This window comes from Pteropus medius, unplaced genomic scaffold (assembly GCF_902729225.1).
Source record: "Pteropus medius unplaced genomic scaffold, Ma_sr-lr_union100, whole genome shotgun sequence".
NCBI lineage: Eukaryota > Metazoa > Chordata > Mammalia > Chiroptera > Pteropodidae > Pteropus > Pteropus medius.
Genome location: NW_024355205.1, coordinates 37,088,209 through 37,097,106, shown reverse-complemented (window position 1 = coordinate 37,097,106; position 8,898 = coordinate 37,088,209). Strand labels below are relative to the sequence as shown.

Here is an 8,898-nt window from a genome sequence, read left to right as displayed (position 1 = left end):
GCGAAGTTCTGTTTCATGATCTTTAAGCAGCCGAGAGCAGCAGTTGGGGTGGGGGGGTGTTTGGGGCAGGCAGGCAGAGGGTTTGAATAAAACCAGCTTTTGGCAAAGTCAGCAGCAGAGCTTGAAAATTTTTTAAATGCCGCCCCCTCACCAGACACACACACACACACAATAATAATAATAACACACACACACACACACACACACACACACACATTACACAGAGAAATACCTCCCCTCCCCCACTTCACGCCTATTGTGGTTGCAGACGCAACTTTGGGGGCACATGTTAGACTCCATCACAAAGCAATCACTGGCCAGAAGTTTCATCCTGGATAAAAGATGATAGGTTATCCATCCCCTGACTCATAACCTATGCTATAGGTTCCTTGAGGGAGGGGCCGAGCGGATCTCTCTGAAGTCCCCGAGGGCCCGCCAAGCGCTAGCCAGCCCTGCCTCGCACCTCACACAACGGAGACCGTGGCTCTACGTGCCACCAAACTGGAGACCAAGACGTGGCGCGGCTCCACAACAGAGGGACCCGGCTCTCACGCGTGGCGAGGCGTCCTGCTGTACCAAAGTCGCCCGGGATTTGCAGAAGCGTCCCGTTGTTATTTTCACCCACTTTTCCCCCCAGGTAAGTTGGGGGTTACTCTCTGGAACAGGAGACTGTGGACGAAGCAAGTGAGACGGGGACAGTGACGAGGTCTGTGGCAGGGAAATCCGACGTGGCGGTTCCGAGTCTGTGGGCGGTTTATGGCGCTATTCTACAAACCACACGTCAGCGCCCTGGCTTCATCTGCTGAGTTCAAATTTCAGGGCCACAAAAACTGATGTGAAGTCAAGGTGGGCACAGCACTCGAGCAGCTGCAGGACCCCGTGGACTCCCCCGGAGCTGAGTGCTGACGTGAGGCCCTGGGGGCTGTCCCCAGGCCCGGACCACACAGAGACCTCCGTCCTGGCTCCACGCCCTCCTCGCGACCCCACCCCCGACGGCTGGCCGCTCTGTGCGCGCACACTCACCCTTCCTACAGGAGCCACGGAACGCTCTCGCCCAGAAACGGTCTCCACGCGCCACACCTCGGCCCCTGTGGGACTGCGGGACACGGCCAACGTGGCTCTCCAAGCGGCCCAGGCCCTCCCTGCCCGGACGGTCACATGCTCGTGTCCGAAGTGCCCCCCACCCCGCTCAAGCCCACCTCCACTTTAGAACTCGAGGGACCACGGAAACACCCAAGCGTCACCTGCTCCCTGCAGCTCAGGTGTAACGACCCCGCTGTGTGACTCGCACGTCTGGGAAGCGAACCCCACGAGAACGCAGGAGACTGGAAGAATGGCCCTGGAACGAACACACTCACGGACACACGCGCGCCCGCGTACAACACACACATATGTGCTCACAAACGTGTGCACGCACACACACACACACATACTTACACGCGCACACTTCCCCCGAGAATGAAACGGGCTTTTGGCTACTTGGCTCCAGGGTACTGTGAAGGATTCACGGGGCGCCCCCGAACCTAGGCACGCCCAGCCCCGGGCCCATGGCTCACCTCTTCGTGTCGAAGTACGAGTCTGTGTAAGAATGCGGGGCTCCGGCCACGGCGAAGTTGCTGCTGCCAGTGTCGACGAGAATCTGCAGCTTTTATTTTTAAGGGGGAGGGGGGAAGAAACCATGAGATCACTTGCATAAAGCGAGGTGCTCGAACCATTCTAAACACAAAATACTAAGAGCAATTTATGACTTGGGGGAAAAAACTTATAGCGATCAGAAATTTTTAAAACGCTGTTACAAAACTGAGACCTGAACACAGTCCAGTAAGGAGCTCGGGGACCTGGGGTGGCAGGTGGGGGGACTACGTTGCCTCCCATATGTACCAAGCCCTGAAGAAAATAAACACATCTACCTGGTCTTCCTTTTTTAAGCCATCGGGACTAGCAAGACAGAGCCCTCTCACCCAGGGCTGTCGTCAGGGTTTGTCACCTGGCCGGGGTCACCTCTTCCTGCCTTTCCAGTCTCACCCGGAAGCCCTGATCCGCTGGGACCCCCCCTCCTAGTCTCCTCCTGGAGGTGGGTTTTCTCTCATCTCCAATGCACAGCACCTGGGCACACCTGTCACAGGTGTCATTTTTTAGTTTCAATGAGGTATAATTGACATAGAACAGAAACGCGAGACCTTAGATTTTCCACCGGTGCGTTAGGACACGGTGTGGCACCCAAACCAAGATGCGGAAATTGCTATTATTCCCTAAAGGTCCTTCTATGCCCCTTGCCAGTCAAGGCAACCACTTCGTGACGACTGTCACCATGGGATGGTCCCTGGATGTCCCATACATGTAATAGTGTGGATTTTGAGTCCGGCTTCTTCTGCTCAACATGATTTTTTCCGATTCTCATCACGTTGCTGTGTGTGTCTCTACTTTTCTTCTCCTGGGTAAGCAGTGTTCCTTTGCCTGGATGCGTCGCCAGCTGTCTGTCTGTCTCCCTCTCTCGGGGCATTTTGGTTGTTTCCCGTTTTAGGCTATTCTGAACGAAGCTACCAGGGACATCCCTGCTAAGTCATTTTCTGAACAGAGGTTTCCATTTCTCTTGGGTGAAGACCTGGGAGGGAAGCTTGTGTGGTCATAGTGTAGGTGCGTCTGGAATGTTTTTAAAAACTGCTGAACTGTTCTCCAGGTAGATACAGCAGGTTACAGCCCCTCACGCGACGTGTCAATGGATGGTCCACATGCTTCGTTTGCTGCGTGTCCCCCAAATTTGGTGGTGTTGGTCTTTCTCATGAGGGCCGTTCTCCCGTGTGTGGGATGCTCTCTCACCGTGGGTGGGACTTGCAGTTAGGTCCCCAGTGACCAGTGATACTGAGTGGCTGCCCTGGATTTCAAGGGTTTCACCCGTCTTTCCCCAGAGGACAATGGTGTCTAAGGGTAGGACCCATCTTTTTACCTGCAGCCTCTACCCCAAGGCCAGATGCACAGCCAAATGTTTACAGAATAAAGAAATCCCTTTTAAAAATAAACACAGACTATGCAACTATAACCCCAAAGGCTGAAAATCAAGTTTAAAAAAACTAGACAAAAACTAGAGACGTTTTTACCTAGAGGTATCATCACTTTGGGTTCCTACCTGTCCTAGTTTTGCGACCGCCCACCTCAGCCACCTTGCTGGGCGCTGCCCATCGCCCCACGGTGCTGGAGCTTCCTGGGGTTTAGCTCTGGAACCACTTCTGGGCCCCCGACACTCTCTCCTGACTGCATTGAGCCTTAGGGCTTTAAATGCCTTCCGAGTGCTGAACCCCAATCTATCTCCACCTGGCCTCCCCTTGGAGCCACAGTCTGTCCCCACTCAAGGCCTCTACCTGAAGGTCTAGCGGCCATCTGTGGGGGTCAAACCGTGACCCTCAAGTGGACGCATCAAAGTCCTAACACCCAGTAGCTGCGAATGTGGCTTCATGTGCACATTTTCTCTCCCTTGTGATTTTCTGAGAGACGTTTTCTTTTCTCTGGCTTACTTTGTTGTAAGAATGCGCCGTGTAACACATATAACATGCAAAGTGTTGGTCGACTGTTTCGTGACAGGCGACCAGCAGTCAGGTGTTTGGGGAATCAGGTTACCTGTGGATTTTCAGCTGAGCAGGGAGTGGGGGGCCCCAAGCCCCAAGTCGTTCAGGGGTCAACGGTGTTAACTTGCTGAAACCTCACAACAGCCTTTGAGGGCAACTTTACCATCGCCCGGGGAGCTGAGGGACAGCGAGGCTGATCTGCCGGGTCACGCAGGGGCAAGGCACAGCGGGGGCTGCAGCCCATGCTGTGCCACCCCACACGCACTGGCATGTCACCTCCGCCACTGGCATGTCACCTCCCTAGCACAGGGGTTTTCGCTGCTTGTTCACGGCTCTGTCCCCAGTGCTCAGAGTGGGGCCGAGCACATGGTAGGCACTCAGGTATTTGTTAAATGAACAACTAAATTATTTTCAGAGGTAAAATCCAGACACTAACTTGGTGCAAAGCAAATCCAGAGGCAGAGGAAAGAAACACACACAGTGTGGCGAGCGCCCATGTGCGCCGTGTGCAGGTCCGCAGAGGCCCCGTGAGGGGCGCCTGGCAAACAGCACGGCCGGCCCCGGCCTCGTCGGGCGGTGCGCCCCTAACCTGGTGGGCGTGCTGGACTTTCCGCCACAGGACGCTGCGGGAATTAGAGAAGGACCACAAACCGTCCGGGGAGTGGCTGCCGGGGCCGTGGCCACAACGGAGACGATGGTGCCCATGTTTTCACAAACCAGAATCTCCTTTGTGACGTCAGAGACGTGCCCCCTCTGCTGAAGATCACGTCCGTGACAACTCTGCAGGAATGGCTGAGCGACAGGTCTGCGGACTAAGGCCCGAAGTAAATCCAAAAGAACGGTGACGATGTACGAAATGAAGAGATGGCACACGGCCACCGGGAGCCTTGCAGAGATGCTAGATGGAGTCCGCACGGAACGTAGCTTTCAAAACCCTGTTATGGGTTCTGCTTGGTAACGGTTGATGTTCAACAGCCCGACTCTGCGAACCACAGCTGGGACTGGATTTCGTCTGGATTTCTCATAAACGTGAAAAAGGCGCCAAGTAAATCTGCAGGTACTTAGGATGCAGGACAGGACACACTCCCCCGAGTGGGGGGGGGACCAAGCCCCACTCCGAGAGAAGAAGGGGGGGCCTTTGGCACAGAGTGAAGAAAGAATTCAACACACGCGCCAAAGTCAGAGTCAAAGGGAAAGTTTGTTAGAAAAAGGGGTGACACTCCACAGACAGAGCGAGGTCCCCTCCCAGAGGCAGAGAGAGGGACCAAGAAGCTTGGGAAGAGAGTGAGAGGGGGTGGGGGTGGCAGGTGTCCCGGGAACGCAGCTTATGCATCATTCTTTAGTTCCTGCCAGTTACGGTTCAAAGACTTTGCTCACCCCTCTCCTTTGACATGGACACACAGTGAGGAAGGGGAGTGTGGAGTGGGCAGAGGTAAGAACATGCAGAGTGAAAGGCCCGCGGGCAGCTCCCGGCCTCGGATCCACAGGTTTCAGCCACCGGGAATGACTCTTGGTTCCCGTTCCCCCTTCGCAGGTGCGGGGCGTGGCTGTCAGCATCCCAGCGGACACCTCCCTTTGTCCTGCAGGTGTCCTGGCCTGGCCGCAGGCTGATGAGTGCATTGCCGTCTCTGATCCTGGCTTGATTCACATGTTAATTCTCTTGCCTCCTACATGACTGGGGCTTTGCTGGAGAGGAATTGGCGATGCTGTGGGATTTTCCTACGGACCCACGGTCGGCACAGGTGAAAACGGGTGATCCGCCCGCTGCTGAGTCCATCGGCAGCAGGGTGACACGCTCCCCGTGTTGCGGGCAGAGTTCTCTCTCCTTCTCTCTCTCTCTCTCACTCCCATTTTCAGTGTCTCTCCACCATATGATTCTGCCTTGTTTTTTAAAACTCTCTTCCACTTCAATTCTTTTAAGAGTTGATCCCATTTACATTCAATTCTATACATTTTTCTTAATCTGATGGCGTCCTATGTCACATCTTCTGTTTTAACGCTGTAGTTCGGGGTTTTCGTGGCGGCCTCGTCGCGTAGCCATGACCGATTACCTCTTTGGCCATTGCCAATTCCAGCTCCACACCTCCCCCACCACCCAAGGTGAGGCCGAAAGTCCCAACCCCTTCATCAGGGTTGAGTCCCCATCTTCTGCGGCTTTCCAAAAGCCGACTCATTAACGTAACTCAGGTGTGGCTGCAAGGAACTTGCTGTGAATAACAAAAGACACCTTTGTCACTCTGATCAGGAACTTCCAAGGGTTTCAGGAGCTCTGCCAGGGACTGGAACAAAGACAGAATACACACGTCTTCTTATAAATCACGACACCGCACGTGGTCGGTGTGAAAGCAGCAAGTGCCTGGACCTTACCCATCATCGGAATCAAGTTCCAAAATGCAACTTGTCAAGCACCGAGGCTACCGTCCAAACGGCAGACGCCGGGCGCAGCCGACATGAGCTAATACATGTCACTCAGGCCCTTTGTCCTCATTACTCTCTGCCCCCGATTCAAATGCTTGGAGACAAGACGAGCTTTTGAACCTGCTTGGGTGAGAGCAGTAGACAGGAAAAGGAGAATTTCAGGCCTTTCAAAGGAGGGCGTGGCTGTTAGGCTTGTAAGATTCATCAAGCACCCCCCAAAAACTGTAGTGGAAAATACCTTTTCTCAGTCATTAATAGTCATAGGTAATACAAGCTGCAGATCCCTGAACCAACGTCCTTCCTGGCCAGCGAGGAAAGCGTGCCATTTTTATGAGTGTTTCCTGGGCGCTTGGTAACTGCTTACCCCGCGGCCCAGCCGGTCTGTGGCTGGGGCCCCCACACCCCGAGCTCCTTCACAACTAGGCGTGGTCAAAGAGGACATAAGGCTATTGTTCCCGGCATAATGGCCCCAGCGACAGGGGACTGTGTTGGCAGACATCGCGCTGTCCTTTCTTGGGTGTGGATTCTACCCACAGCCTCTGCGTCTTCTTAGAACCGCGCCCTTTACACAGCCCCGTCCCCACTCGTGTCACGTGGCACACTGCCCACTCTTACAGGGGCAGGACACAAAAGGCAGAGAAAGTCACACCGAAACGTAGACGACCTCTAACTGCCCAGCACCCTTCCCGGCTAGTTCAACAGAAGCTCGCTTTCAAGAAGATTCGATTCGGAGTCCTGGCGTGGCCAAGCCAGTCGCCACCTCAGTTTCTAGAACATGTGATTTAAGGAGACAAATCGCTCCCGTACACGAGGCAGCCGCAAAGTCAGGCACGGGACGAGGACGTGGGCAGCAGGAAACGCTCCGGGTTGGGCTGCCAGTGGCGCGCTGAGCCCTGTGACCGAGCCAGCACCTTCTTCTGCTTGACGACGCTGCCAACGGACATTTCTCAGGCTGACTTCTCCCCAGAACCATGGCGCCCCTTCTGCAAGTTGTCTCGATGGAAAAAGGAAAAAAAAGCCAGTTGCCCTACAATTTCACCGGATCCGCCACGAATGGAGTGAGACACGGGGGCTCGGGGCGCAGGCTCCCAGACCCCTCGCCCCGCCCCGCAGGCCAGCAGCGGCGGCGTCTGCTGCTCCCTTCAGCCCCGGAGCTTCCGGAAACCACTCCCTGCCCTCTTGGTTTCAAGGCCACGGCCATGTGAGAGTCTAGCCCCGGAACATGTCATTTGGCCCCAGAAGGGACACCGAAAATACACAGTCTCGAATTCAGGGACTGAGTTGCCCGTTCGAAGCACAACCGAGAAGGATTCAGAAACACATAAGAAAGATGTTAGCCACCCCCCAACAATGAGGGATGCAGAAATGCAGTACCACTTTTTAAAGTGTGTTGAGTGACAGGGCGAAGCGCTTAGGAATGAAACGTTTAACAAGGGGAAGCAGCAGAGATGGGGAGACGTGGTCCTGGCCCCCCACAGTTAAGGCTCACCCGGGAAGAAGGGCGTGTCCTCGGGCCTGTCCTCAAAGGCTGCCTGTGATCCTCCTGGCCAGACCCAGGAAGCTTCAGAACAGACTGCAGGAACTGACAGTGTGAATTTTTCATTCATTTTTAAAAATAAAACAGTAAAACCCCCAAAACACCGCCTCGGGCTCCTGCTTGTCTCCGCCTCACGGCCGAGCACCAGCAGAGCCTCCGCATCTCGACCCTTCCCTTCCCTTTCGCTCCACGGCCTCCAAGACGGGGCTTCCGCCTCGCGGCTTCAGTGACGGCCAAGTTCACCAGTGACCTCACTGCACCAAACCCGTGGGCTCCTCCTCGCCCTCCGCTCACCCTCTCGCCTGCGAGGACCACCGGCCTCTGTGGACAGCCCCCCGTCCTGGCTGTCCTGTCACGGCCCCCTCCCCTCCTTCGTCTCTGTGGCAGATGACCTTTCCTCTAACTGTTCTCTTGAAAACCCTCACACGTCATTTCTGAGGATTCTCCATCCCCAGCCCCTGGCACGTCATGGAGTCCAACTGTCTTCTCCCAACGACGTCCCCAGCACAGGGCGCCCTCACGAGAGTGCAGCCCACGTGTGGGTCCCCTCTTCTGCTCCAGGACCTTGGACAGTGCCCAGGGCTCAGCAGGTGCTCAGTAAACAGTCACGGAATAAAGAAATGACAGTCCTGAGCGAGAGTGAGACTTTCACTGAGTGTGGGCTATGCAGAGAGACACACGTCTGCGGGGAAAGAAACGTGTCTGTTCGTCTATGAAACAAGTGTGTACTGCTCACCTTCCAATTACACACAAAATATTGACAGGGCAAAAGGACTCAGACCAGGGGTCTCAACCCCTGGGTTGTGGACCGGAACCAGTCCACGGCCCATTAGGTACCAGACGCACAGCAGGAGCTGAGCAGCAGGCAGGCAAGCGAAGCTTCATCTGTGTCTGCAGCTGCTCCCCAGAGCTGGCATCACCGCCTCAGCTCCACCTCAGGTCACCGGGCATTAAGGTCTCATAGGAGCCCTGGTCCCTGGTGACAAAAAAGCTGGGGACCGCTGTCTTAGACAATCTACTGTAAAAGACAAGACGACGTGTGGGCACCCTGTCACCACCAAAACAGAAACTCTCTGTGTTGGCGTCTGTCCGTCTCGGACGATTTTCTCCAGCCCCAGCAGCCCATCTTGCACAATAAGATTTTAGAGACAGTCAGGAGCATGGAAAACTGTGTGCACGTCACAGGTGACAGGCGGGGGGACGTTGGACATGTTTCGAATGTGCGCGTTCTTTCCCCCGTGTTGAGTGGGCAGCGCTGCCTCATGTCAACGTGGCTCTTTGGGTGGCTGAGTGGTGAGAGGCATGCGGGGCCGGAGATCGAGTGGCACCCCACCAGGAGGAGCGTGAGTCCGGGCCGGGGATCGAGTGGCACCCCACCAG

General features: G+C 55.3%; 1 protein-coding gene across 4 annotated transcripts in view; it reads right to left on the bottom strand.

The window, feature by feature from the left end:
* Positions 1–8,898, bottom strand: part of BACE2 (beta-secretase 2) — an 80,664-nt gene that overhangs the window by 46,431 nt on the left and 25,335 nt on the right. For all 4 annotated transcript variants that reach the window (XM_039857913.1, XM_039857912.1, XM_039857910.1 and 1 more), the window contains exon 2: positions 1,557–1,645. In XM_039857913.1, coding sequence (XP_039713847.1) covers positions 1,557–1,645 — 89 coding nt within the window. The remainder of the gene's footprint in view (positions 1–1,556; positions 1,646–8,898) is intronic.